This window comes from Sus scrofa, chromosome 16 (genome assembly GCF_054392235.1).
Source record: "Sus scrofa isolate SSC_HxYL_T2T_F1_AM1 chromosome 16, Sscrofa_HxYL_maternal_Yorkshire_Landrace_v2.0, whole genome shotgun sequence".
Taxonomy (NCBI): Eukaryota; Metazoa; Chordata; class Mammalia; order Artiodactyla; family Suidae; genus Sus; species Sus scrofa.
Window position 1 is genome coordinate 64,194,485 of NC_139398.1, and position 27,401 is coordinate 64,221,885.

The following is a 27,401-nucleotide window of genomic DNA, read 5'->3' on the forward strand; positions in this document are numbered from 1 at the left end:
GGCCCCGACGCCTCTGCCTTTAGCAGATCTAGGCACCCTTTTGTCCTTTGAGGGGCGTGTTTGGGAAGCACGTGACTCCCGGAAGAGTGGTGTCTGTGATGTGGGGAGTTTTCTCGGCTCTTGCCCACTCCCAGCTTACCGCCGCCATCTGTCTGTCCTCCCAGGTCTGTGGAGTTCCGAGACTTCCTGAAGACGGCTCTGGATAAGAACCCAGAGACCCGGCCCAGCGCCGCACAGCTTTTGGAGGTGAGTGGTCCCCTTTCCCGGTGGCTGCCTGCCCTTCCTGTGAACACATCACCTGGGACCTGGAAGCTGGATGCGTCTTCCCCCAGCCCAGGCGGCATCGTGCACAGCTGTTCACTCATCCGCTGATGTTTCCTGTGCCAGCCCGGGTGTGGGGAGGGCCGTGGTGAAGGGAGCTCCCACAGCCCTGTCCTCGTGGAGCTTCCATTCCAGTGGGGGAGACAGACGGCAGACAAGCAGACAGGGCACGTGGCAGGAGGGCTGTAGGGCTTGGAGCAAAAGAGGCATGGCGGATGGGGGCCTGGAAGGGCTTGCTCTCCTGTAAAGGGTGGGCGCAGAGGGCTCTGTGTGCGCAGACACCTGGAGGAAGTGAGGCGCAAGACAAGTGGTACTTGAGAGCCCGGGCAGAGGTCTTCAGCAGGAGTTCTACTGGTGCGAGTCGGGAGAGCCAGGAGGCCGAGGCGCAGGGGCCGGGGCGAGGAGCGGGTTCGGAGATGAGATCGGAGCGGTACAGGGTCTGTCCACCCCCAGGTTACGTGATCCCCTAAGAGGACACGCGGGATGCAGCACAGCGTCATACCCACCACTGCGACTTAGCCCCGCAGAAGGAAGCGGAGAAAAAGGCACCTGGGGAACCCCGGGCAGGCGCTTCCGGTGGGGTTTCATGGGAGGTGCTGAGCTCCCCCAGCCATGTGTTGGGGTGACGTCTGGGCAGCACGGTGGAGAACTCAATGACCAGGTTTGGGCTGGTGTCTGGCCACTGGGTGGCCTCTGCCTGGCCCGGGCCAGGTCCCAGGCTCTGGAAGGTTGGTGGGCGTTCAGCATGAACATGTCGTTTGCACAGTTTTAGGCAGAATCAGCCCCTCTTTTCATTTAATGGTGGGAACCCTCCCCAAGTCCAAGTTCCCAGTGAAAGGCTGACGGTGGAAGCAGGCCTTTCAAAGGGAAGAAGGGCCAGGTCATAGAGAGTCACGTGGGACATTGAGAAGATAGGGGCTGTACCCCGGGTGCGATGGGGGCACCCCGAGGGTTTGGAGGAGGAGACTCCGTCTGCCTTACACTCGCAAGGGTCCCTCTGGCTGTTGGGTGTGGAATCTGGGAGACCAGTCAGGATGACGGCTGACTCAGGGAGCCCCTTAACTGGCTGAACCACTTTAGGTGGGGAACTGGTGATGGTTTCCTCAGAGCTTTTTGAAAGATTGGAGGTAGCTCTGAGCCACCTTTCCCCAGGGCATCCGCGGCTGGCAGCCAGTGGGGCGAATGTGGGAGTGTTGGCAGCAGTGTTCAGAAAGCTGCACGTATCACCGGCCCGGGCAATCTCTAGGTCTGCTGGTCACTGTCCCCATGCCACTGTCGGGAGAGGGAGAGGACGTGGGCCTGGGCGATGGGAAGGGGCCGCCCCTCCATGTCCTGTCCACTCTGGCACTTCCACCTGCGCGACAGCCTGTGACATATGGCGGGAGGAAAGGAGGCAGGCGCCCTGCCATGTGCTTGAGTCTTTCTTCATGTTCAGCCGCTTCTCCCAGGTGCCTCCTTACAGTGCGCCGGGCACTGGGGCTGTGGCCGGCACTCTGGGCTATGGGGCATCCCTCTGGGGTGTGCAGCACAGTGGCTTAAGTGTGTGGACTGGGATTGGGAAGCCCTGGGTTCAAATCCCAGCTGTGACACTTACTGGCTGTGCAACCCTGATTGAGTGGCTTAACTTCCCTGTGAGCCTGATCTCACTGAAATGAGGAATAATAGCCAGCCGCCCTCCCCTTATAGGGTTGTCGTGAAGGTACATTAAGAAGATCCTATTATCTGCTTAGCTTAACTGTGAAGCTTGTGCTCAGTGAATGTTCGATGCATTGAACTGAATTATGAAAAAATGGAGGAGTTTCCGTTGTGGCTCAGCAGGTTAAGGACCTGACGTCCCTGTGAGGATGTGGGTTTGATCCTTGGCCTCACTCAGTGGATTAAGGATCCAGCATTGCCTAAAGCTGCACCGTAGGTCTCAGGTGGCTGCTCAGATCCTGTGTTGCTGTGACTGTGGTTGCTGTGGCTGTGGTGTAGGCCACAGCTGCCGCTCTGATTTGACTGCTCTCCCGGGAACTTTCATATGCTGTAGGTGCAGCTGAAAAAAAAAAAAAAAAAAAATGGAAAGAAGCCAAGATGCAGGATGGGGTCTGTCTGCTTGGAGGTCACGGTTATTCCTTGTGGATTTCTGCATTGTATTTGAAGGCACACATCTGGAGTTAAGAGGCCTCGTTTTCTGGGTATTGTGGTGTTTGGAAGGGACTGGCCTGGGCCACCCAGTGGTGGGGGTGGGGTGAGGCTGCTGTCACTGTCAGATGCAAAAGCTCCAAGCTGCTTGGGGCCAATTGTTTCCTGTGAACAGGCGCCTCCTGGCCCAATACATCCGGCCTCCAGGACACGCAGTGGGGAAGACACCAGCTGCCCCCCATCCCCCCATTGCAGCCCGGGAGCCTCAGCCAGAGCCAGGAATTTCCGTTCCACTGTTGGAAAAAAAGCGTCCTGCCAGAGGATTCTTAGCTGAGACAGGAGGGTTGCAGAAAGGAGAGCTCCCTCCAGATAAATCAAGCTCCTTTCAGAGCTTCGGCTGCCGTCCGCTTTTTCCATGTGTCTCTTCATCTCCATGTCGGGGAGGACGGGGTGTTATTACCCCCAAGGCTCAGGGCGGGGAAGAGGCCTGCCGAGGTCACCAGGCTTTGAGTGGCCGGAGGTAGGCCCACATCTTGACTTGCAGGCGTCCCCTCTGGAGCTGGTCACCTCCTCACTTCAGCCCGCACACCCGCCTGCTGCCCACAGGTTCCTCCCAGCCCTCATCGTTCCCCGCGTCCTTCACCCGACTGCTCACACCCCCTCGGGTTTATGATTCATTCATTCACTTGTGTGGATGTTCGCTGGGTCACCCTGTGGTAACCCAGGCTCTGAAATCAGGGCCCCCTGCCTGGACTCCCACAGGTCCTCACTCCGAGCCTGTTTCCTCCTCTGTGGATGCAGGTCGTGCTCTCATCACAGATGTGTCTGACGGGGTGCAATTCGGCTGGGTACCCAACATCTTCAGCATCACGGCGGTCACACATCTAGTGCTCTGTACACACTGGTTGAAATTGCTCTCTTTTTTTTCCCGCCTTTTCTAGGGCCGCTCTTGCAGCATATGGAGGTTCCCAGCCTAGGGGTCGAATCAGAGCTGTAGCCACTGGCCTAGGCCAGAGCCACAGCAACTCGGGATCTGAGCCGTGTCTGTAACCTACACCACAGCTCACAGCAACGCCGGATCCTTAACCCACTGAGCAAGGCCGAGGACCGAACCCACAATCTCATGGTTCCTAGTCGGATTCATTAACCACTGGGCCACGACGGGAACTCCTGAAATTGCCCTTAAACCCATCCTGCTCTGGCGCAGCGTTCTTGTCCAGGTCATCAGCACCTTCTGGACGTGGTGCTCAGCTCAGGCCTCAGTGGACCCAGCAGCCGCCGAAGGCGACTCTCATCCCCTTGCTGTCGGCGCCTGACGCCAGGTCTCCATGCCCCCGTGCTGTCCCTCCTTCTTGCTGGTCACCCCTCTGCCTCCTTCACCTGCTCCTCTTCCTCCAGCTGATTGACATGAAGCGAGCCTGGGGCTTCTCCTCCCTGTCCACTCGCCTCGACGAGCTGGTCCAGTTTGCCACGCCCCCCGCATTTCTGCCCACAGTCAGACTGCCCTCGTCAGCCCCAGAGTCTTGTGTCCGGCTCTTTCCCCTCCGCCCCCCCTTAGATGTCACTGGGCCTCTCAGACTTAATGCGTTCCCAACCAATGCCCCCGTCTCTCCCCAGATATGCTCTAGCGATGGCTTTCCTGTCTCAGTCCACAGCGCTGCCACTCTTCCACTGTCAGAACCCAGGCCGCAGAGGCTCCCTTAATCCCTCTCTTTCTTGCGCATTCCTACCAAGGATTCCTGTTATCCCCGCCTTCAGAACATTCTCAGAATCCAGCCACGTCTCACCACCTGCCCTGCAGCCAGAGGGAAAAGCATAAGCCAGCCCTGGACCTCCTGGCTCCAAAGCCCCGTGACGGCTCCTATCTTACTCAGGGTGAAGTTCAGACTCTCAGGGACCTGCAAGGTCCTGTATGATTGCCCTCGTCCCCCAACCTTCAGACTGCTCTCCCTCTAGGCCCCTCATTGTTCCCCCTGCCACCCAGCCTCCTTGCTGCTCCTCAGACACTCCAGCCACACTCCTGCCTCAGGGCCTTTGCACTGGCTCTGTGCTGTGCCTGGGAATGCTCTTCCTCCACAGCCCCCCTGGCTGAACTGACGCTTTCTCTTCAAGTCCTTGCTCAAATGGCAGCTCCTCAGGGAGGCCTCTCCCAAGTACCCTATATTTTTAAAATGTTTATTTATTTATTTATTTAGTCTTTTTGCTATTTCTTTGGGCTGCTCCCACGGCATATGGAGGTTCCCAGGCTAGGGGTCGAATCGGAGCTGTAGCCACTGGCTTAAGCCAGAGCCACAGCAACTCGGGATCCGAGCTGCGTCTGTAACCTACACCACAGCTCACGGCAACGCCGGATCGTTAACCCACTGAGGAAGGGCAGGGACCGAACCCGCAACCTCATGGTTCCTAGTCGGATTCGCTAACCACTGCGCCACGACGGGAACTCCCTTAATGTTTATTTTTGACTGTGCCCATGGCCTGCGGAAGTTGCCAGACCAGGGATCAGTCATGCACCATAGCTGTAACCAGAGCCACAGCAGTAAAAATGCCAGATCCTTAACCCACTGAGCCACAAGGGAACTCCCAACTCTATTTAAAACTACAAACCTACTGTAGCCCCATATTCCTAATTCTTTCCCCTGCCTGCCCTACTTTTGATTTTTTGCATGGCACGTGGCACTTACAGCATATAACTAGCTTGTTTATTAAGTATCTTGTTGTTCGCCCAGACTAACAGGTCAACTCCCAGAGGACAGCAGTCTTTGTTTTTTCCCTGAGTTGTCCCAGTCATCCAGAACAGTGCCTGGCATGGAGAGGGTCTCCAACCAAGTATTTATTAAGTACATTTACTTCTTTTTACTTAACAGACTGTAATGTTTTCTTTTCTAAATGTAGCAAATATTAACTAATTTAATTCTTATAATGACCTGTGAAGTAGGTACTGTTTGGATTTCTGTCAAACAGATGATAAAACTGAGGCACAGGATTTTCTGTTGTGGCTCAGTAGTAACGAACCTGACTAGTATCCATGAGGATGCAGGTTTGATCCCTGGCCTTGCTCAGTGAGTTAAAGATCCAGTGTTGCCACAAGCTGTGGTGTAGATTGAAGGTGTAGCTCAGAGGGCATTGCTGCGGCTGTGGTGTAGACCAGCAGCTATAGCTCCAATTCCACTCCCAGCCTGGGAACTTCCATATGCTGCACCTGTGGCCTTAAAAAAAAAAAAAAAAAAAAAAAAAGGAAACTGAGGCACAGAGAGGTTAGGTATCCTGCAGAAGGTCACACAGCATGTAAGCGATGGAGCTGATTTCTGATCCTGGTCATCTGGTTTTTGACCCTGCCTCTCTGAAGGAAGGAAGGAGAGAAAGAAAGAGTGAAAGAGAAAGAGGGAGCGAGATGGAAGAACATTAAGAGGGAGAGAAGGAGCATCGAAGGAAAGATGCTGACACCTAAAACTTGAAAGCATTATTAGGCATTTTCTAAAGCCAGTCTTGGAGTGTGCGACATCCCAGCTGACGGTTTCTAAGCACACGGAGGAAAGCTAGGCCCAAGTTATTAGAAAGGATGAGTGTGTAGATGGCAGGAGAGGTCCTGGCCTGAGCGCAGGTGCCAGCTGGCAGGCTCTGTTGCATGGCTCTATTGAATGTTGGAGCTCTCTGCAGAGATAGCACAGAACAGTGGTTCCCCTTCCTTAACGAGCAGATGGCTGAGTTTCCCTCTAATCTGGGCCTTCCATGGGGCTGCCTGAGCATCTTTCCAGCGACCCGTGTGCCCAGACCTGCAGGCGCACTGTGCACCGGCCGCTTGGGAGTGTCCCGCACCCTCCTGTGCAGGAATTTGTCTCTAACGGGCCTTGGCAGCTTGGCGGTTAGGGAAACATCTTTTCTAAACACATCCCCAGAGGTCACAGAACTGATGCCGTGGGAGGGGTGGTCTGTGCTTTGTGTCCCAGCACGATTTACAAAACAGTGTCCTGGGCATAATCAGACAGAGGATGGCCTGCCTGCTGCCAGCCCCACTTGCCTGGGGATTCCAGGAGTTTGGCATCCAGGGGAACTGCCCTGTTCACCTTCCTCTTGGCCAGAGGCGTTCTTCCCCACCGCTCCCTCGGCTTCCTGAAGACCCCGGGGTGCTCAAGGGAGGCCACGGAGCAGATGTTCCTCTTAAAGAAAGCAAGGCTCCTGGCCAAGCTGAAGAGGCACTAATTTGGCCAGTATGTGATATGCACTGATGAAAACCCGGTATTTCCAGAAGCCTGGGTCTGCATTATTTGTTTCTGTTGCATCTGCTTCAGCAACTGCCGTGAAGTGTCCCCGTGGCTTCTTGCTCAAGTTCACATGTGTGAGGTTGTGCAGTGTGAAGCGTGGGAAACTTTGGGGTCTGATTCTCACCCTCACTTCTAAAAAGTTGCACTCTGTGGGGATGCTGGAGGGAGCGGGAGTGGCTGAGGCTGAGGCTGAGGCTGAGGCTGAGGCTGAGGAGGGCGGTGATGGTACAGGTGATGCAGATGACAGCTGCCATATTTTGAGCTCTTACTGTTATGCCTAGAGCAGCCATACGGTTATTCCCAGCATGTAGATGAGCAAACTGAGGCTCAGAGAGGTTGAGTGGCTTGCCCAAGTTGGTGATGGAAGTGGGATTTTACCCCGGGCAGCCTAGCTCTCGAGTCTAAAGCCAGCAATCACACTGCTATGCTCTTTTGCCTCTTGCAATTAGTACATCCTATATTAATGTCTATCCAAGACTTTTTGGGAGTCCCATCCTGGCTTAGCAGAAACAAACCCAACTAGTGTCCATGAGGTTGCAGGTTTGATCCCTGGTCTTGCTCAGTGGGTTAAGGATCCAGCGTTGCCATGAGCTGTGGTGTAGGTCGCAGACTCGGCTCGGATCCCGTGCGGCTGTGGTGTAGGCTGACAGCTGCAGCTCCGATTCAGCTCCTAGCCTGGGAACTTCCATATGCTGTGGATGTGGCCCTAAAAAGCAGGGGTAGGGTGGAGGGGAGGCTTTTTGGAACCACATGGCAGCCAGAGCAAGACCCTTAAAGGATAACTGTTTATCTCACTGCTCTGCCGTAGCCTTTGTACTTCCTGCTCCCTTTGCCTGGAGTTCTCTGTGCCTGGATCTTTCCCTGGCTGGCCCCTTCACGTCCCCCAGGTCTCAGCCTGAATCTTCCATCTCAAGGAGGCTCCTCTGACCAAAGACCTAAGCGGACCCCTCACCCCCTAACCCAGGCCCATGTTGCTCCAGCCTTATGCTATCCCTTTCCCCAGCCTGAAAGCTAATCTTGTCATTTGGTTACATGCCCATTGTCTTCCCACTCCGCTGCGGTCCCCTGAGGCCAGGGACCTTGCCTGTCTGCCTGTTTGGCCTTATTCCGCACCTGGCACGTTGCTGGTCTCAACAGGTGGCTGAGTCGTGAATCAGCCAATGAATGAAGATGTGAGCGAGAAAGAAATGCCTTTCTTCACACCTTTATTGGTTTGGACTTCCCAGAGAAAGTCGGGCTGGCTTGGGACAGTCCGAGTGACAGGGCTCTTCGTAAGGAGTGAAGCGTATTACTCGCCGGTGTGCAAAGAAAGCTGCCCAAGTTGAATAGGTTATTGGTCTCTAGCCTTCCACAAATGAACTGTTTTGAATGAACAAGCAGAGAAGAATGATTCATCATGGACCCATCAGTGCCTTCCTGTAAATTTCCAATCAATAAGCTCCAATTTAATGACCCCCTGCCGCCCCCGCCACGTGCCTTTCTAAGTGGCCCTGAGTGAGCGTGGGGAATTGAGGAATCCCACAGCCCTGTCCACACCCTCGTGCTCGGGTGAAGATGCTTAGTGACAGACGTGCAGCAGAGAGATATTCAAGCTGACTTACCATCTGCTGAGGCCTTCAAAGCTTTGATGTTTTCCAGGGTCCGTGAAAAAGCCCTCACTTTTTAAAAAAGATGTGACATTTCTGTAAACGCCTGGGAATAAAACACACACAACTTGGCCTCAAGATTTTGCAAACACACACGTCCACCTCGAGACAAGCGTGTTCATAGCAGCTTTGTGAATAGTTGCCAAAGAGGGGTGACGACACAGATGGCTCTCAGCAGCAGGGAGAGTCAACAAACTGTGACATCGTCATGCAGCAGAATATGGCCCAGGAATCACAACGGAGCGATTTACAGACATATGCGAGAAGGTGGGGGACTCTCACGGTCTCCACTCAACTCACGTTGAGTGAGGAAAGCGAACTGCAGAGACTGCGCACGCTGCGAAACTGTCCCGAGGACAGTAAAGAGCAGGCCGAACTAGTCTCTTCCACTGTGTGGCGGAGGAGAGGGGGCTTGACCGCAAAGGGGTACGGGGACCTTCCCGAGGTGATGGAAATATTCTGTGTCTTGAGCTGGTGGGGAGGTGACACCAGGTGCGAATATATAGAAAATAGTCCCTGAGCTTGATGATTTGTGAACTTTACCATGTGTGTGTCTATACGTGTGTGCGTGTATAGCTATATGGCATATATTTTAAACCATATATTAAAACCCTTAAAAATGTAAATTACAGCAGAAATTAATACAACGTTATAAACCAACTATACTTCAATACAATTTAAAAAAAGACTGCCCCCCCCACAATGTACATTAACAAACACACAAACAAACCTCCTGAGACACTGCTTCCACACCTGCTTTGGGCTAAGGACCTCCCCTGGCTGCCCTGAGTGCCCAGGGGACCCGTGACATGGCGCGTTCATCCCTCCGGGTTTGGCCTTATCGTCTCCCCTTCATTACCTGCAGCTCAGAGAAGGAAAGGGACATGCCTGGTGTCACCCAGGGAAGATTCGCCCTCTTCCCGCCACACACAGGACCTTCTGAGCTGCCTCGGGCTCTGCCTGACCCTATTGGCCAGTTTCACGCGAGGATGCTGCTGGCCTTCTCTGCCTGGGGGCTCTCCTGTCTCGGCCTCGGCTGCCCCCCCCCCCCAGCTGTTCTAACCCAGCTGTCTTGCCCCCCGACAGCATCCTTTCGTCAGCAGCGTCACCAGTAACAAGGCTCTGCGGGAGCTGGTGGCCGAGGCAAAGGCCGAAGTGATGGAGGAGATTGAAGACGGCCGGGATGAGGCAGAAGAGGAGGACGCGGTGGAGGCCGCCTCTGTAAGGCCTGGGGAGGGACGGGAGCCCTGCAGGCCTGGGGGTGGGGGGTGGGAGGGGGCCTGGGAGGCTTCGGGAGAATTCCCTTCTGTCTCTCCCCAGCTCAGAGGTCACTGGCTCCCACGCCACAGGTTACGTAAGACAGCATGTGGGCCGGGATGAGGCCGCAGGGCCTGTTGGTCAGAGTCTGTAAGTTTTCAGGGAAAAGCAGGAATGAGATTTTTCACATGAGATCTTGCAGTTTTTCCGAGTTGATCATTGACTCATTCTTGCTTCCCAGGCTTTCCGCCTTGTGGCTTGCATACAAAATGAGGATTTTTTTGGTTTTCTTTTGTTTTTTGCTTTTTAGGGCTGCACCTACAGCATCTGGAAGTTCCCAGGCTAGGGGTCAGATCGGAGCTACAGCTGCCAGCCTGCATCACAGCCACAGCAACACAGGACCCGAACCACAGCTACGACATACACCACAGCTCATGGCAACGCCAGATCCCCGACCCATTTAGCGAGGCCAGGGATCGAACCCACATCCTCATGGACACAGTTGGATTTGTTTCTGCTGAGCCACGAAGGGAACTCCCACAAAATGAGGATGTTTTGAGCACACTGAGGGGTCTGTGCAGATAAAGGCATGTGATCAGAGGCCATGGGCTGAGGGGCTCCGGCTGCCTCACACCCCGTCTGGCTGCCCTGAGTGCCCAGGGGACCCGTGACTTGGCGCGTTCCTAACCCATCTGCAGCTTCAGCGCTTGGGTGAATGTAAATTTCAATTAAAGCCAATTTAAATTTTTACAAAACGTTGGGGCCAAACAAAACATGTCTGTTGGCTGGATTCTGACCTAAGCTGCCGCTTTTGGATCCCTGCTCTAGCCATGGGGGGAGAGCCCCTCTCCGGGAGGGGAGGTTGCTGTGTACACGGTGCCCTGCACCTGGTGAGGCGGGGGCTGGACTCGTCTATGGGGAGGGCAGTACAGCACTTCCTCGAGTTTAATTCATTCCCGGAAGAGGGCTGAGCTGGCAGGAGCCCTCACCAGGGCGAGGAGGACAAGGAATCCGCACAGCAGCCACAGCCTTTCTGAGCCTCTGCTGAGTGCTGGGCATCCCACAAATCAGATGGAGGAGAACCAGGCCCCATTTTACAGATGGGAACACGGAGGCCCGAGTGGTAAAGAAGCTGAGCTGATAGGTGGCAGGGTCAGGTGGGGCCCAGGAGTGGGTGAACCGCAGTGGTGGAGGGCCTGGCTCCAGGAGGAGGCAGAATGTGGCCGCGTCCTGCCTGCTTTCTCCACAGGCTTGAGGGTGAGCTTTGTCGTGAGGACAGTGGGGGCCATGCAGGTTTCAGACAAGGGCTAGGCATGGATGTGTGCATAATAACGGGATTAAGTCCGAATTCTTTTTTTTTTTTTTTTTTTTTTTTTTTTTGCCTTTTAGGCTAGCGCCTGTGGCATATGGAGGTTCCCAGGCTAGGGGTTTAATGGGAGCTACAGCTGCCAGCCTACACCACAGCTCACAGCAACGCCAGATCCTTAACCCACTGAGCAAGGCCAGGGATCAAACCCGCAACCTCATGGTTCCTGGTCAGATCCGTTAACCACTGTGCCACAACGGGAACTCCTAGAAGGTGGACTAGTGTTGCCTCTGAGAGCTTCGATATCCAAAGTTAAAAAAAGCACAAGAGAGGGAGTTCCCTGGTGGCTCAGTGGGTTAAGGACCTGGTATTGTCTGCTCTGGGGCAGGTTACATCCCTGGCCTGGGAACTTCTGCATGCCATGAATGCAGCCAAAAATAAAAGAAAAAAAGCACAAAAAGAATGATGTGAGCTTACAGGGTGATTCTGTTCATATCAAGCTTAAAAGCAGACAAACAACCTATAACTCTTAGAGAGCAAAGTCAGGACGATGATTGTGTCAAGGGGAGGACGGATACAGGTGGGGGTCTCTGGGCTGGGACACTGTTCCACTCCTGACCTGGAAGGTGGCTACGTGGGTGCTCTTTTATTCCTTAAGCTGGACGCTTATGTTTCATCCACAGACACTGGTGTTCTGTTTCACAATAGTGACACTTTCAGAACCTCCTACCCCTGAAAAGCTCTAAAAACCAAAACCAAAACATAAAAACCTAGTGGCTGATATGCTGCATCTAGCTCCTGGATAGGTTTGATGTGGCCTTTATGTGATTTTTAAAAAAAATTTGAATTAGCTACCATCTAAGAATCAGGAGAAGTGTAAAAATCCAGATTCCAGCTTGTGTTGAAACATTGAAGGGTCCGTCTGCAGGGGACCCATTTTCTCACATTGTCACAATGGGCTGGGGCAGAGTATCCATTGCCCCCTTTTAACAGAGCATGAGCTGTCTATGTCTAGCTGGCCACTGTTGTCTCCACTCCTCAGAGGGATACCTGTTACTCAAAGCGAGTAGTAATTTTATCATCGGGTAGGCAATAGGGAGTGGGGAGGACTGCGGCTTACTAGAAAGGGAGACCTATGATACCTCCCTGGCCCTGGCCCATTTCCCCCTGTGGGTGTCCTACTTTCCAGCCTCACTGCATCTCTGACTCTTGCCTTGGACATACAGTAGCACAAGCTTAACCATCCTTTTTTTTTTTTCCTAGCCTCTGGGGAATCACACTCGCAACTCCTCTGAGGTGAGTCAGCTGAGCCTCAATGCCGACAAGCCTCTCAAAGAATCCTCTCTCACTGCGCTGCCACCCAGCCAGCCTCAGGACAGTGTGAATGGGCCCAGCCAGCCCTCTGCCTCTGGGGACAAATCCCTCCAAATCACCAGCCCCCCAGAGGTGGTGCCTGGAAATGAGAATGGCCTGGCAGTGCCCGTGCCCCTCCGGAAGGCCCGCCCGGTGTCCATGGATGCCAGAATTCAGGTATCTGAGGAGAAGCCAGCCACTGACCAGGGTGGGGACCTCAGTCCAGCAGCCAGCAGGTCCCAGAAGGCAAGCCAGAGCCGTCCCAACAGCAGTGCCCTGGAGACTTTGGGTGGCGAGAAGCTGGCCAACGGCAGCCTGGAGCTTCCTGCCCAAGCAGCTCCTGGCCCTTCGAAGAGGGACTCAGACTGTGGCAGCCTCTCCACCTCCGAGAGCATGGACTACAGCGGCGCCTCCCTCTCTGCTGATCTGTCCCTGAACAGAGAGACGGGCTCTCTGTCCATCAAGGTAACACCGCCTCTTGCGCCAGAGGCTTGGAGCGGGAGTCCTGCAGAATGTTCTGTGGCCCAGTGTTGGCTTTTGAAGGCCCCAGGTGGCTGCCTGCCATTTTTTTAAGTGGTTCATGAGGTCGTTCTTTCTCTAAAGACGTCTTAGTTCTGTTTGTAGCTTAATCCCCTAAATATCTGAGTTGAGTCTGGGGTTTAGTCATGTCAGGTGAGTGGTTGGGGTTCTCTGGGTTTCCATTTAAATTGGGTTTGGTTCGAGGCCCTGGTAACAGTGAGGGGAGAGGATTCTAAGTGAGAGTTCTCTGACTTGGGGTCAGCCCTGTGGCTCTGCTGCTGGCTGATTCCATTAAAGGGCGTGGGCTGAAGGCTCTTTCCTGGCTGGTGGCCTTTCCAGAGGGGGCGACATTATGAGGGACAGCAGCCACTGTGCCTGAGAGCTCAGCACGAGGCGTTCACTGCAGAGTGCTTAAAAACAGCAACCAAGGCGGGTCCTGTCTCATTGCAGTGTACAGAGCAGCACACGGGGCACAGGTGGGAGGTGGCGAGCTGTTTGGACCCCAGACGCCACGCTCTGAGTCCCATGTGCCCTTCTGCCTTCTCGTGGGAGCTGTGACCTCCTCCTCTCAGGAAGGGCGGGCCTGTTCCCCCACCCACTGCCACAAATCATGAGATCTTCCTGAACCCCCCCTCCGTCACCTGACTGGCCACACTGAGGGCCTCCTCCTCAACCAAAGCTGAATTTAGGGACGGTTCTGCCTCCTTTTGTTTTTTTTTTCCCTTCTGTCACGTACTTGGTAGAAACCACACAGTAGAGACTCAAAACTATTGGTGAGATGAAAGGGAGCAAAAGGAGAAGCAGCTGGCAGGTGTGATCGCTTCGGGAACAGAAAGTGCAGTTCTAACAGGTCACCAGCACAGGAAGGGACAACAACAGCTTTTATTGTCATACGAAGCATCGGGGGCCCATCGTCTTTCTTGGGACAGGGGTTCAGTCCCTTTTCTTCTTGAAAAGACACTGAGGGTGGAGTTCCCATTGTGGCTTAGTGGGTTAAGACCCTAACTGGTATCCTTGAGGATGAGGGTTCCATCCCTGGCTTTGCTCAGTTAAGGATCCAGCGTTGCTGTGGCTGCGGTGTAGGCTGACAGCTGCAGCTCTGCTTTGACCTCTAGCCTGGAACCTCCATATGCCGAAGGTGTGGTCCTAAAAAGGAATAAATGAATCAATAAATAAAGTTAGAACAATAAAAAATAATGATTTTTCTTAAAAAAAAAAGACACTAAAGGTGAAGAAAAAAAGGCATTAAAAAAAAAAAAAAGGCTGGGGAATTCCTATTGTGCCTCAGTGATAACAAACCCGATTAGTATCCATGAGGATGTGGGTTTGATCCCTGGCCCTGTTTAGTGGGTTAAGGATCTGGCATTGCTGTGGCTGTGGTGTAGGCCGGCCGCTGCAGTTCTGATTCAGCCCCTAGCCTGAGAACTTCCATATGCTGTGGGTGTGCCCCTAAAAAGCAGAAAAATAAAAGTAAAATTAAAATAAAATTAAAATAAATAAAATAGGCTGACCCACCCAGACCAGGGCCCCCACCTACCCTCCAGGGGGCTGGGAACATTCCTTTGCTGACTGGCAGTGAGTCAGAGATCACGGCTGTTCTGATGAGAATCCTGCATCAGGACGCGTGGCTTGACGGGGAGCCTCATGCCTCAGAGCCGAAGCCCCGTGACCTTAAGCAGTTCTAGAGCGAGGGCTGCGCCCCAGCCTTTCTCCCCTGCGTATCTCATTGCTGGTCTGCCTCATCCTGAACTGAGTCTTCGGGCATATGAACCGGATGCTGTTGGGAGATGAGAAGCAGGGTGACTGTTCCGGGCCAGTAGTGTCCAGAGCTCCTGGCCGGGCTGCCTGGGGAGAGGTGGAGCCTGCAGGGGCGGGGAACCCAGACGCCAGGGCCAAGGACTCTGCTGGGCTTGATAGAGCGGGCATGGGGGTCTGAGCGGACTCTGAGGGCAGAGACCTCCTGTGGGGAGCCACCCGGGCTCTCCCTCTGCTCCCGGGAGCCGTGTTGGAAAGGTCGGGGGGGGCTCCACCAGGAAAGAACCCAGGAGCCAGTGAAGAGGCCAAGGGAGCGGGAGAAACCGTGATGACTCCAGGGCAGACCCATGGGCCTCGTCCAAGTCAGGATGGAGAGCTTTCAAAGGGTATCTCTTTTTTTTTTTGTCTTTTTAGAGCCGCACCTGCAGTATATGGAGGTTCCCAGGCTAGGGGTCTAATCGGAGCTGTAGCCGCCAGCCTACACCACAGCCATATCCACGCCAGATCTGAGCCGCGTCTGCGACCTACACCACAGCTCATGGCAACGCTAGATCCTTAACCCACTGAGCGAGGCCAGGGATTGAACCCTCAACCTCATGGTTCCTAGTCGGATTTGTTTCTGCTGTGCCACGACGGGAACTCCTCAAAGGGTATTTCACTACCCTGAGGCGTCCTGGCAGGGCTGGGTAAGCATCATGTGTGAAGGGCATGGTTGTTCACAGGAAAAGAAGATTATGCATAAATCTGGTGGCTCCAGATGGTGTGGTCTCCTGTGCAGTTCAGGTCAGATCAGTTTTGGCTGTCAAAGCCCTAATGAACTTGGGCTTTCTGGGCTCTCTGCCTTTTGGCCTTGTGGATGAGAGATTGTGGTCTGCAATAATGACTGTCAGAAATAAATACCAAGTTTGGGAGTTCCCGTCATGGCTAAACAAATCCGACTAGGAACCATGAGGTTGCGGGTTCCATCCCTGGCCTCACTCAGTGGGTTAAGGATCGGCGTTGCCGTGAGCTGTGGCGTAGGTTGCAGATGTGGCTCGGATCCAGCATTGCTGTGGTTCTGGCGTAGGCTGGCGGCTACAGCTCCAATTCGACCCCTAGCCTGGGAACCTCTACATGCTCTAAGTACGGTCTAAAAAAAGCCAAAAAAAAAAAAAAAAAAAGTTTGAACCCTTGCTGTTGTATCCACCCCCTCCCCCACCTCACTCTTTGCATCTTTGGAACCACCTTGGGCGGCAAGTTCTGTCTCCTCCTCCGACAGGCTGTCACGGCTGAGGCTTAGACAGGACAAGGGACTTGTCAAGGGGGGATGAGAACGCAGCTTGCCCTTTCTGACGCCTCATCCTGGGTGTGTGAGCGCTGGCAGCCAGCTGGCAGAGGATGGGCTGTCTGAAGGCCACGATCAGGGAGAGGAAAGGGCGTGACCTCAGATAGTCAGGCCCCCAGCTTGAGAAGCCTGAGGCAGGCAGGGGGCAGGGGACTGCCATCTCCCCCCAGGACGGGGCTGAGGCTGTGGGGCCAGGAGGGCTGTGGGTTGCCCGCCCCGTGTGGATCCTTAGCTGAACTGCTGAGCTTTGCCTAATGATTTTTTCCCCGGCCAGGACTCAAAGCTGCACAATAAAACCCTCAAGAGGACACGCAAGTTTGTGGTGGACGGCGTGGAGGTGAGCATCACCACCTCCAAGATCATCAGCGAAGATGAGAAGAAGGACGAGGAGATGCGATTTCTCAGGCAAGCCTGGGGAGGGCCGCTGATGGTGGTCACAGGGTGGGATGCTGAGAGGGGTGGGCTTTCTGGTGAGAGAGCGGTCGGTCTAGGGGGGACAGGCAGGATTAAGGAGACAAAGGAAGCTGGCTTTGCTTGAGAGCTGCATTCCCCACTGCACTCCCATCCACCTACTCACCCGCCCATCCCTCCATTTACTGATCCACCCACCCACCCATCCACACCTCCACCTACTCACCCACCCACCCACCCATTCCTTCAACCCACCCCTCCATCCACTCATCCCTCTACACACGCCCCCATCCATCCACCCACCCACTCATCTACCCCCCACCTACTCACCCACCCACCCATCCACCCCCTATCCATCCATCCACCCCCCACCCATCCATCCACCCCCACCCATCCATCCACCCCCCACCCATCCATCCACCCCTCCACCTACTCACCCACCCATTCCTTCAACCCATCCCTCCATCCACTCATCCCTCTACACACGCCCCCATCCATCCACCCACCCACTCATCTACCCCCACCTACTCACCCACCCATCCATCCACCCACCCATCCATCCACCCCCCACCCATCCATCCACCCACCCATCCATCCACCCCTCCACCTACCCACCCACCCATCCACCCATCCATCCACCCCCCCACCCATCCACCCCCTCACCTACTCACCCACCCATCCACATACTCACCCCTCCATTTACTGATGCACCCACCCATCCACACTCCCACCCTTCTGTCCAGTCCATCCGTTCACTTACCCCACCCCTCCATCCACTCACCCCCTCCATCTCCTTACCCACCCGTTTATCCATTTATCCAACCCACCCCTCCCTCCACACACGCACCCTTCCATCCATCTCTCCACCAACTCACCCATCCCTCCACCCACCCCTCTAGCCACCATCTGTCCATCCACCCATGTATCTACCCTCTTACCAGATGGGGGCACATGGTGGTGACCTGGAGAGTTGAGGCTGTGGCCTTTGTAGAACTTACACCCAACAGGCCAGCAGACAGCACCCAGGATAAGTCCCAACTGTGGTAGATGCTGTGGAGGGAGTAGTGGGTGACAGGAGAGTGAGCCCCTGGCTTGGGGGAGGGGACACTGCTGCATGGGCAGTGCCCTGAGCAGAGCTGGAAGGTTGAGAGGAGCTGGCTGTGAGCAGAACTGGGGGAGCACAGGAGGAACTGCAGGGCCAAGGCCCGAGGAGTGGCCACGTGGCTTGTTTAGGGACCCGAGAGCACAGGCTGGAGTGTGGAGTGTGGGTAGGAGGGAAAGGACAGGCGTGCAGGGTCCAGCCCATGCCATCCTGCGGGAGGGGGTGTCAGAGTGTGGCTTTTGTCCCAGGAACAGATGGAGTGAAACAGCTGGAGACTGACCAGCTCTAATGTCCCTTTGAGAGGTGGCTCTGCTGCTCTGTGAGACGATGCTGTGGAGGTGGGGGTGGCAGTGAGACCGATGCAGGGATTCAGGGAGACCCTGTCCAGGATGGTGGCCAGACAGAGGGAAGAGCTGTTGGGATTCGGCATGCATCCTGGAGGCCAGACTGTGAAACTGGGAGGGACTGGTGCGGCGGGGAGGGAGGGCGTGCGGCCAAGCTGTTTGCTGGGAACCTTCCTTGCGGCCCTGCTCCGGGGCGTGTTTCTGCCGTTTTCTCAGTGAGGAAACAGTGTTTCTTGGCAGGTTAGTTACTTGCCATCCGGGTGAGAAGGTCTGTCTGTGTGAAAGTTCTACCAGGCTTCCACTGGACCGGGAAGCTTCCCGGGGCTGCCAGGGCTGGGGCTGGGGCCTTGGCAGTTAGGGAGGGAGGCCCTGGAGCCACGGAGCTCCCTTGGGGCCAGGCCTTTGCAGGCTAAATTCATGGTTGGTTTGGAGGACATTTCTAGAACAAACACATTCATAGCTTTAAAAAACATAGACATTCCAAAGCCAAGCAGAAGCTGTTTCGGGTGCCTGGGGGGCACCTCTGCTGTCTAGGAGCCAGAGGGGTGAGAGGCAGACTCTTCACTGGTGGTGTTGCTGTGGGCACGGCACGTGCACGCACACACACACATGCACACAGACACACACACACACTGGTGTCCTCATTTGTGTGTGCAGGGCTAGGGCAGGGGTGGGTGTGGTTGCTCTTGGCGTGTGACCCCACCTCTATTTTAATGGGAGGTGACCTGTACTCCTCAAGCCTCAGACCCCAAGGGCTGGGTTTTCTTTCCATCATCTCCCCTCTGGGCAGTTCAATTCCAGACCCACCACACCCCATCTAGAAGCGATGCCTCTGGCTCTGGCCCCCACCGCCTCCTAAGCCGAGGAGCTGTGTGCTGCCCAGGTTCCAGAGGGGAGACTTGCCTGAGGTGGAGAAGAGCTGCTTGCAAAGGACAAGGCTTTTTTTTTTTTTTTTTTTTTTTTGCTTTTTAGGGCCGCCCCCACAGCACATGGAGGTTCCCAGGCTAGGGGTGGAATCAGAGCTGTTGCTGCTGGCCTACACCACAGCTCACAGCAACGCTGGAGCCTTAACCCACTGAGCGAGGCCAGGGATCGAACCTGCAGCCTCATGGATACTAGTTGGATTCACTTCCGCTGCGTCTCAGCGGGAACCCCCCCCCCCCCCATGTCAGTTTTTAACAGGCTTGCCCAGAAAGAAGCACACCACTTTGGGGTCTACCCCGTCAGTATTTTTCCTCTGAGTACACACATACACACAGTGGCAATACGTACGGTACAAAATTAAGGTACCCTATGTGGTTTAGTTCAGTTTTCATTGTATTTACATTTCGAATTGGTAAAACAATCTCATGGTTCAAGACTAACAAAAAGAAGGTAAACAGTGAGACTCTCCCTCCCTTTTCTGCCAACCATCCGGCTGCCTCCGTAGGTTAATATTTTACAGTGCAGTCCTTCCAGAAACACTCAGAGTTTCAATAGGAAAGTAAACACAGGGACGCACGCGCACACACGTACGTGGTCCTTTGTGTTTTTCCCTCAGATGGTAGGGAGCGTAATAGATCCACTCTTCAACATCTTGCTTTTTCCACTTAGACATCAGTCCCTCTCTGTTCATAAAGAATTACTGCACAGGGTAAGGATCTGGCATTGCTGAAGCTCAGGTGCAGGTTCGATCCCTGGCCCCGGAAAGAGACTCTTTGTGCTGTGGGTATGGCCAAGACAAAAAAAGAATCACTGCATTTTTTCATAGATTTTTTTTCCCATGTAATTCAATATCTTCTAGAACTTGATTTTTTTAATGGTTGTATAAAATTACATCAGATGGATGTATTTTATTTAGTTAGACCTGTATTGATGGACATTTGTTTCCAATTTTGTAGTATTAGAAAGAGCATTATTATGAATATCCTTATGCAATTTTGTTGTGCATCTATGAATATTTCTTTAGAATCAATATCCAGAAGTGGAAGTACTGTGTCAAAAGGCATGAACTTATTGACAAATTGTCCTCCAGAAATGTGTCAATTTGTACATATCAGCAATACATGAAAGTATCAATTTCCCTTATATTCTTGCCTATTTAATGAAAATATTTCTTTTTAGGTGCATTTCGTACCCATATTGGTAATTTTAAGATTTCTTTTTGTCTTTTGTTTCATGTCTGTTCATGTTCTGTGCCACTTTTAAAAATTAGGACATTGCTGTTTTTCTTACTGACTTTTAAGCACTCTTTATATATTAAGATTATTAGTGGGTTTTTTTTGGGGGGTGCACATCAATGCCATCTGGAAGTTCCCAGTCTAGGGGTGGAATCAGAGCTACAGCTGCTGGCCTACATCACAGACACAGCAACGCCAGATCCGAGTCGCCTCTGTGACCCACACCACAGCTCACAGCAACGTTGGATCCTTAACCCACTGAGCAAGGCTAGGGATCGAACCTGCATCCTCATGGATACTAGTCAGAATCATTTCCACTGAGCCACGATGGAAACTCCTAAGATTATTAATATTTTGTCTGTCAATACATGTCAAGTAACGTCTGAGCTCTTAAGTTCTAGTCATGCCTCTCCCCCAGACTTGTCATGCCTCTCCACATCCAGCCTTCAGTGTCCCTAGCTATGACTGTGTCATCACTGAGGCCACTTTGTATTTTTTTTTTTTTTTTTTTTGTCTTTTTTCTTTTTAGGGCTGCACCCATGGCATGTGGAGGTTCCCAGGCTAGGGGTTGAATCAGAGCTGCAGCTGTCAGTCTACACCACAGCTATAGCAATGCCAGATCCAAGCTGCGTCTGTGGCCTACACTATGGCTCACGGCAACACCGGATCCTTAACCCATTGATTGAGGCCAGGGATTGAACCTGCGTCTTCATGGATACTAGTCTGGTTCGTTAACCACTGAGCCACGATGGGAACTCCGAGGCTACTTTCTTACTGAAATATCCATGTCTTTTCACCCTTCAGGCGTCAGGAACTCCGAGAACTTCGGCTGCTCCAAAAAGAAGAACATCGGAACCAGACCCAGCTGAGCAACAAGCATGAGCTACAGCTGGAGCAGATGCATAAACGTTTTGAACAAGAAATCAATGTGAGTGTGAGAAAAGATGGGTCTCTCCAGAGCTTCTGGCCTCCATGTTTTAAGTGGAATCTCAGAGTGGAGGTGATTGGGTGTGGAGAGTCATTCACGACAACTGCCCAACTTTTCTGGCTTCCTGTTCTCCTGTTCTTGTAAACACAGCATGAAGCTCATGAGGCTCCGGTGAGTCACACCGGGGGATCTCTGCAGAAGACATAACCTTTATTTTTTAATTTTTTTTAATTAATTTTTTTTGGTCTTTTTATCTTTGTAGGGCCGCACCCTCAGCATATGGAAGTTCCCGGGCTAGGGGCTGAATCAGAGCTGTAGCCATCGGCCTATGCCAGACCAAAGCAATGCCAGATCCCGCCACGGGTCACGGCACCGCTGGATCCTTAACCCATTGAGCGAGGCCAGTGATTGAACCCACAACCTCATGGTTGCTAGTCAGATTCGTTTCCCCTGCACCATGACGGGAACTCCCATAAACTTTATTGAGCACCATGCATCTACTCTTTCTGTGAGGCAGATGGTCTGTCTGGTCTTCTTTTGCACGTGTGGAAACAGACTCAGAGAGGTTAGGTAACTTGTCCCCGGCCACACAGCAAAGAAGTGGAGAGCTCAGGATTCAAACCCTATTCTGAGCACAGACACTGGGCTTTCCCCATCTCCCTCCCTGGCATGAGGGGACTTTCCTGAATTTCCCTTTCTGCTCTTTCCAGGCTAAGAAGAAATTCTTTGACACAGAGCTGGAGAACCTGGAGCGCCAGCAAAAGCAGCAAGTGGAGAAGATGGAGCAAGACCACGCTGTGCGCCGGCGGGAGGAGGCTAAGCGGATCCGCCTGGAGCAGGAGCGGGACTACGCCAAGTTCCAGGAGCAGCTCAAGCTGATGAAGAAGGAGGTGAATCTGTGTTGGGTGGAGGCAAGGGGATCTGGGAGGATAAGGACCCTCTCAGCTGCAAGGGATCAAAACCCCAACTCAACCTCACCTCAACCACAAAGGGATTTGGGGGAGCTGATCTACCTGAAAAGCTCACACCCAGGTATGTCTGGGTCCATATCCTCCAGCTGTGCCATTACGAGCCCCTTCTCTATCCCGTGGGCTCTGCTTTCCTCTGTGTTTGCTCCCAGGCAGGCTTAGACAGTTTCCTGTACCCTCTCCCCGCAGCCCTACCTGGGAGAGCGCAGGGGCGAAGGAAAGGGTGGCAGATCAGGGCGACTTGAGATGCTGTCACTGGAAGGGGGAGTGGGTGCTGGGTGGGCACCCACATGTCCTGCCTTCTCCCAGAGCAGCAGCCCCCTAGTTTGGACCCGGGTGCCTCTTCTCCCTCTTTCCCCGCCCATCTGGAAGGGGAAGTGGGAGGGGCTGAGAGGTAGACGGTCCTGAGAGAGGGGAAGGGAGGCATATTTCTCAGCCTGCCCCCAGGGACGGGCATCGGGGCAGCCCACAGCTCCCTCTGTGGGGCCAGACCCTGGGTGAGCGGGACATGCTTTCTGTCCTAGACTCTCAGGAGGAAGGAGGGGGACAAGGCAGGCGTACCAGTCCAGACCCAATCCAGTTCCCAGCCTCCAGATGAGAGCAGCAGCTGAGCGGCTTCTAAGGGTGGTCAACTGCGCAGGGGGCCCTCAGAGCCCAGCTCCCCGACTTTACTGTGATGCACACGATATTTGGTGTATCCGAGGGACCCCAAGTGGGCTGCCTGTGGGATCCAGGGCCACTGGTTGGAGGAGCTGGGCCAGGGCCAGGGTGTGACAACTTACGCAGAGCACAAAATTTAAGGAGGTACCAAAAAACCTCCCTAATCAAGATAAATTACATTCTGATGCAATGTTTTAAAATAAAAATTAGTGTAAAATATTCATGATGAGCAGAATATCAGCTCTTTAAAATAAAGGCAGGATTGGAGTTGCCCTTCCTGCCCGAGCAGTTACCGAACCTGAGTAGGATCCTTGAGGATGAGGGTTCGATCCCTGGCCTTGCTCAGTGGGCTAAGGATCTGGCGTTGCCCTGAGCTGTGGTGTAGGTCGCAGACGTGGCTTGGATTCCATGTTGCTGTGGCTGTGGTGTAGGCTGGCGGCTACAGCTCCGATTGGACCCCTAGCCTGGGAACCTCCGTATGCCGCTGACGCAGCCCTAAAAAGACAAAAAATAAAATAAAAAATAAAATAAAGGCAGGATCAGACAGGGCCAGGTGAATGTGAAGTGATGAGCTTGAGTCCTGTAAGGATAGGACTCCGTCCTGTCTCTGTTTGATATTTTGTTCATATTTTTTTGGCATGAATTTTGAGCTTTTAAAAACTGTATTTCTCTTGATTACCGAGGGTGTTTGGCATTCTCTTTTGTGACTGAGCCAAGTGCCTCTCGACTTCCCCTGGTCCTGAACCTCCTCTTGAGAGATGTGCCAGTGGTGGAGGGTGCCAGTGGTGGAGGGTGGTGGGGAGAGGCTGATACTAAGCGTGTCCTCAGACCAAGTGCCTGGGAGGCAGGCTTGGTGGCAAGTCTTGGCTCTGTGGCCCAAAGAGAACTGCTGGGCTTTGGAAAAAGCTACAGGCAGACCTTGTTTTATTGCACTCACTTTATTGTGCTTCCCAGATACTAGGAGTTTTGTTTTGTCTTTTATTTTTTTTTTTCCTCACAAATCAAAGGTTTGTGTGGCAGCCTTACATCGAGCAAGTCTTTCTGCACCATTTTCCCAACAGTGTTTGCTCACTTCTTGTCTCTTTGTCACATTTGAGGAATGCTTGAATTATTTCAAATCTTATTATTAGGTTATATTTATTATGGTGAGCTGGAATCAGTGATCTTTGATGTTAGCTCTTTTCTTCCCCTTTTTCGGCCACACTCAAGGCATATGGAAGTTCCCGGGCCGGGGGGTGAATTGGAGATGCATCTTCTTCTCTCTCTCTTTTTTTTTTTCTTTTAGGTCCATACCCACGGCATATGGAGGTTCCCAGGCCAGGGGTCGAATCGGAGCTGTAGCCACCGGCCTACACCACAGCCACAGCAACGCGGCATCCGAGCCGCATCTGCGACCCACACCACAGCTCACGGCAATGCCGGATCCTTAACCCACCGAGTGAGGTCGGGGATCAAACCTGCAACCTCATGGTTCCTACTCGGATTCATTAACCACCAAGTCACGACGGGAACTCCAGCTTTTTCTTTTTTCTTTTTTTTGTCTTTTTGTTGTTGTTGTTGTTGCTATTTCTTGGGCCGCTCCCGCGGCATATGGAGGTTCCCAGGCTAGGGGTTGAATTGGAGCTGTAGCCACCGGCCTACGCCAGAGCCACAGCAACGCGGGATCCGAGCCGTGTCTGCAACCTACACCACAGCTCACAGCAACGCCGGATCCTTAACCCACTGAGCAAGGGCAGGGACCGAACCCGCAACCTCATGGTTCCTAGTCGGATTCGTTAACCACTGCGCCACGACGGGAACTCCGCTTTTTCTTTTTTTAAATGTGTGCGTGTGTGTGTGTGTGTGTGTGTGTGTGTGTGTGTGTGTGTGTGTGTGTGTGTTGTTGGCTGCACCTGCGGCATGTGGGAGTTCCCAAGTCAGGGACTGAATCCGAGCCACAGCTCTAACCTATGTCGCAGCTGCAGCAATGCCAGATTTTTTAACCCACAATGCCAGGGATCAAACCTGCGCCAGTGCAAAGATAATGCTGGATCCCTAACCCACTGTGTCACAGCGGGAACTTCTAAACATAGCTTTTTCTATACACCTGGAAACCGAAAAATTCACGTGACTTGCTTTATTGTGATACTAGCCCTATTAGGGTGGTCTGGAATCAAACCCAGAATAATTTTGAGGTCTGCCTGTATTTTCCTGAGTCCTGGCTGCCTTCTATCAAAATGAGAGTTATTCAGCTCTTGTTGTATTGACTGTCTACAAACGTGGCACTTTGTGAGGTGCCAGGGATGTTGTAGTGAACAAAATATGCAAGGTCCCTGGGCTCAAGGAGCTGTTAATCGCCAGGGAAACTAGAAAAAAGTACGTTATCAAATAAATAAAGCACTTGCCCATATCACACATGCTGTGAGAGCACATAGGCTGGTTAACCAGAGAAGCTATGAAGAGATCAGCCTTAGAGGGGCTGGGAAGGCCTCTCGGCATGTGACATTAGGCTGAGGTCAGAAGGATGCTTCCAGGAGGGTGGAACAGCATATGCAAAGGCCCCGAGGTGTGAGAAAGAGCTTGGAGTGGGCGAAGAGCTGAAAATGACCAGGCTGGTAGGAGCTTAGCAAACGAGAGGGTGATGAATGCAAGGTGGAATCCGACAGGTAGAAAGGGCCCAAGTCACGGAGGGAGAGGGGTCACAGGCAGGAGTTTGCTGTTAAGCGTGCAATCCTCACACAGCGCAGTAAATGGGAAGAGTCTGCCCCAGAATAGGTACCCAGTAGATTCCGGTTTCCTCTTGGCTCCTCACCCCGTCATATACCCACACCCTTTGTATGTGCGGGAGGGGAGGGAGTTGGGAGAGGACTGCAAGAGTGGAAAAAGGAAGAGGCTACAGAGAAGGCGGCTGGGACAGGGGAGGTGCGAGGGGACCGCCCAGAGGTCCTCGCCCTTTGCTGGCACTGACTTTTAACAAAGCCGAATGATCTCGTCGGGGCAGAATTCTGAGAGGATTATCAAGCCTCTTGGTGAATTCTTTTTTTTTTTTTGTCTTTTTGCTATGTCTTGGGCCGCTCCCGCGGCATATGGAGGTTCTCAGGCCAGGGGTCGAATCGGAGCTGTAGCCACCAGCCTACGCCAGAGCCACAGCAACGTGGGATTCGAGCCGCGTCTGCAACCTACACCACAGCTCATGGCAATGCCGGATCGTTAACCCACTGAGCAAGGGCAGGGACCGAACCCGCAACCTCATGGTTCCTAGTCGGATTCGTTAACCACTGCGCCACGACGGGAACTCCTTTTTTTTTTTTTTTTTTCCATTATAGCTGCACCTGCAACATGCGGAAGTGCCCAGGCTAGGGGTTGAATCATAGCCTCAGCTGCTGGCCACAGCCACAGCCACGGCAACACTGGATCCCAGCCGCATCTGTGACCTATGCCACAGCTTGCCACAACACTGGATCCTTAACCTATGGAGCAAGGCCAGGGATTGAACCCACATCCTCATGGACACAATGTTGGGTTCTTAACCTGCTGAGCCACAATGGGAGCTCCTCTTGGTGAATTCTGAGGCCGTGCCTGGGATCTGGTACTTGGGCTCCTGCTCAGGTTCTGTTTTTTTTTAAATGAAGTCTTTAAAATCAAAGTTCCCGCTCCGATGCAGTGGTTTAAGGATCTGGCGTTGTCTCTGCGGCAGCTCGGGTCACTGCCAAGATACGGGTTTGATCCCTGGTCCTGCGCAGTGGGGTAAGGATATGGCATTGTTGGAGCTGTGGTGTAGGTCTCAGGTATGGCTCGGATTCCATCCCTGGCTCTGGAACTTACATATGCCAGGGGTGTGGCCAAAAAAGAAAACGCGTGACCTCTTGCAGTTTTGGCCATTTGGTAAGATCATGACTCCGTTACTCTCCTCCCATGAGGCACTCTTGCTGCCAGGACTCTGGCCTGCTGATGAGACAGAGAGCTTCTGTCTTTAGTCTGATTCACAGTGAAGCCAGGCAAAGGGTAGGCTTTTGTTTACTTCTGGTTCCCACAGCTGACCGCTGGGGTTTTGTTACATAATTAGTTGGTATATGTTTTTAGAGCTCCTTCTCTTTGCACCCCTGTGCTGGCAGTGAGGAGCAGATCACACCCGGCCCTTGTCTTCAGACTTGCCCTGCTTGTAAGAAGCTGCCAATACGGAAGGAGTTGCGTGGTTATAAGATGTTTGAGGACAGGCTACATGTTTATTAGGGGGATTAGAGGAGGAAGACAGTCTCTTCAACTCAAAGAGAGAAGCGAGATCTCCTGGGGTGGCATCAGGGTGGGGTGGTTGTGTGGAGCCTGGAGTCAGAGAGACCCGAGTTTGAATCCTGAGTCTGAACTCGGGCAGGCTGCTTAAAGTCACTGAGCCTCTGTCTCCTTCTCTCTGAGAGCAGGTAATGACAGGGTCATTCATTCACGAAGCTCTTCTAGAAAAAGACTAAATGACAGAATGCAGGCAGAGCACCTGGCAGTGAGCACTTCCTGCGTGGGGGCCCTTTCAGTTATTCCTACCATTAGCGCCATCGTCCGTTTCCAGAGTTAGGTCTAGGGATTCCTGCTGGTGGGCTTTGCTTTGCGGTACCTCTGGGTGTCCTGTGATTCCATGTCTTGTCACTGCTTATGCCACAATCCTGAGACCTTTTCTGGTCACAAAGGTCACCTCTGTGAGGTCCTAGGATGCTACATGAAGCCTAGGTAGGAATGGGAGGCTTGGGTAGAGACTGCCTGTCATCACCCTTGGGTTGGTGGTTAGGAGGCACCAGCAGCGGGGAGGACAAGACTGGGAATGAGTAGGGCCCCCAGGTGATCGGGCTGTGAGCTACCCAAGGCTGCATTAGCCAGCCCGCTGCTGCATCCAAGAAATCCACACCTGGATGCTGGAGAGGAAGACCGCACACAGATCCACGTGGACTCTTTCACCATTTCAAAGCAAAAAGGCTTCACTGTGTTCATTTCCTT

The 27,401-nt window shown here is 53.2% G+C and overlaps 1 protein-coding gene and 1 long non-coding RNA gene across 4 annotated transcripts in view; one reads left to right on the top strand and one right to left on the bottom strand.

Moving 5' to 3' along the window:
• Nucleotides 1–27,401, top strand: part of STK10 (serine/threonine kinase 10) — a 136,636-nt gene that overhangs the window by 88,326 nt on the left and 20,909 nt on the right. For 2 of the 3 annotated variants that reach the window (XM_021077114.2, XM_085002472.1), the window contains exons 7-12: nt 165–246; nt 9,440–9,574; nt 12,180–12,734; nt 16,142–16,272; nt 20,688–20,811; nt 21,522–21,701. In XM_021077114.2, the coding sequence (XP_020932773.1) occupies nt 165–246; nt 9,440–9,574; nt 12,180–12,734; nt 16,142–16,272; nt 20,688–20,811; nt 21,522–21,701 (1,207 nt within the window). Of the gene's footprint in view, nt 1–164; nt 247–9,439; nt 9,575–12,179; nt 12,735–16,141; nt 16,273–20,687; nt 20,812–21,521; nt 21,702–22,303; nt 22,661–27,401 lie in introns of those variants that run through there. The other variant, XM_085002473.1, reaches the window with a different exon arrangement.
• On the bottom strand, nt 7,896–14,989 carry LOC110257344 (uncharacterized). The gene is made up of 3 exons (XR_014831621.1): nt 14,326–14,989; nt 8,309–8,399; nt 7,896–8,066 (listed from the first exon to the last, which is right to left on the bottom strand). It is a non-coding gene; the product is annotated as an uncharacterized LOC110257344 (long non-coding RNA).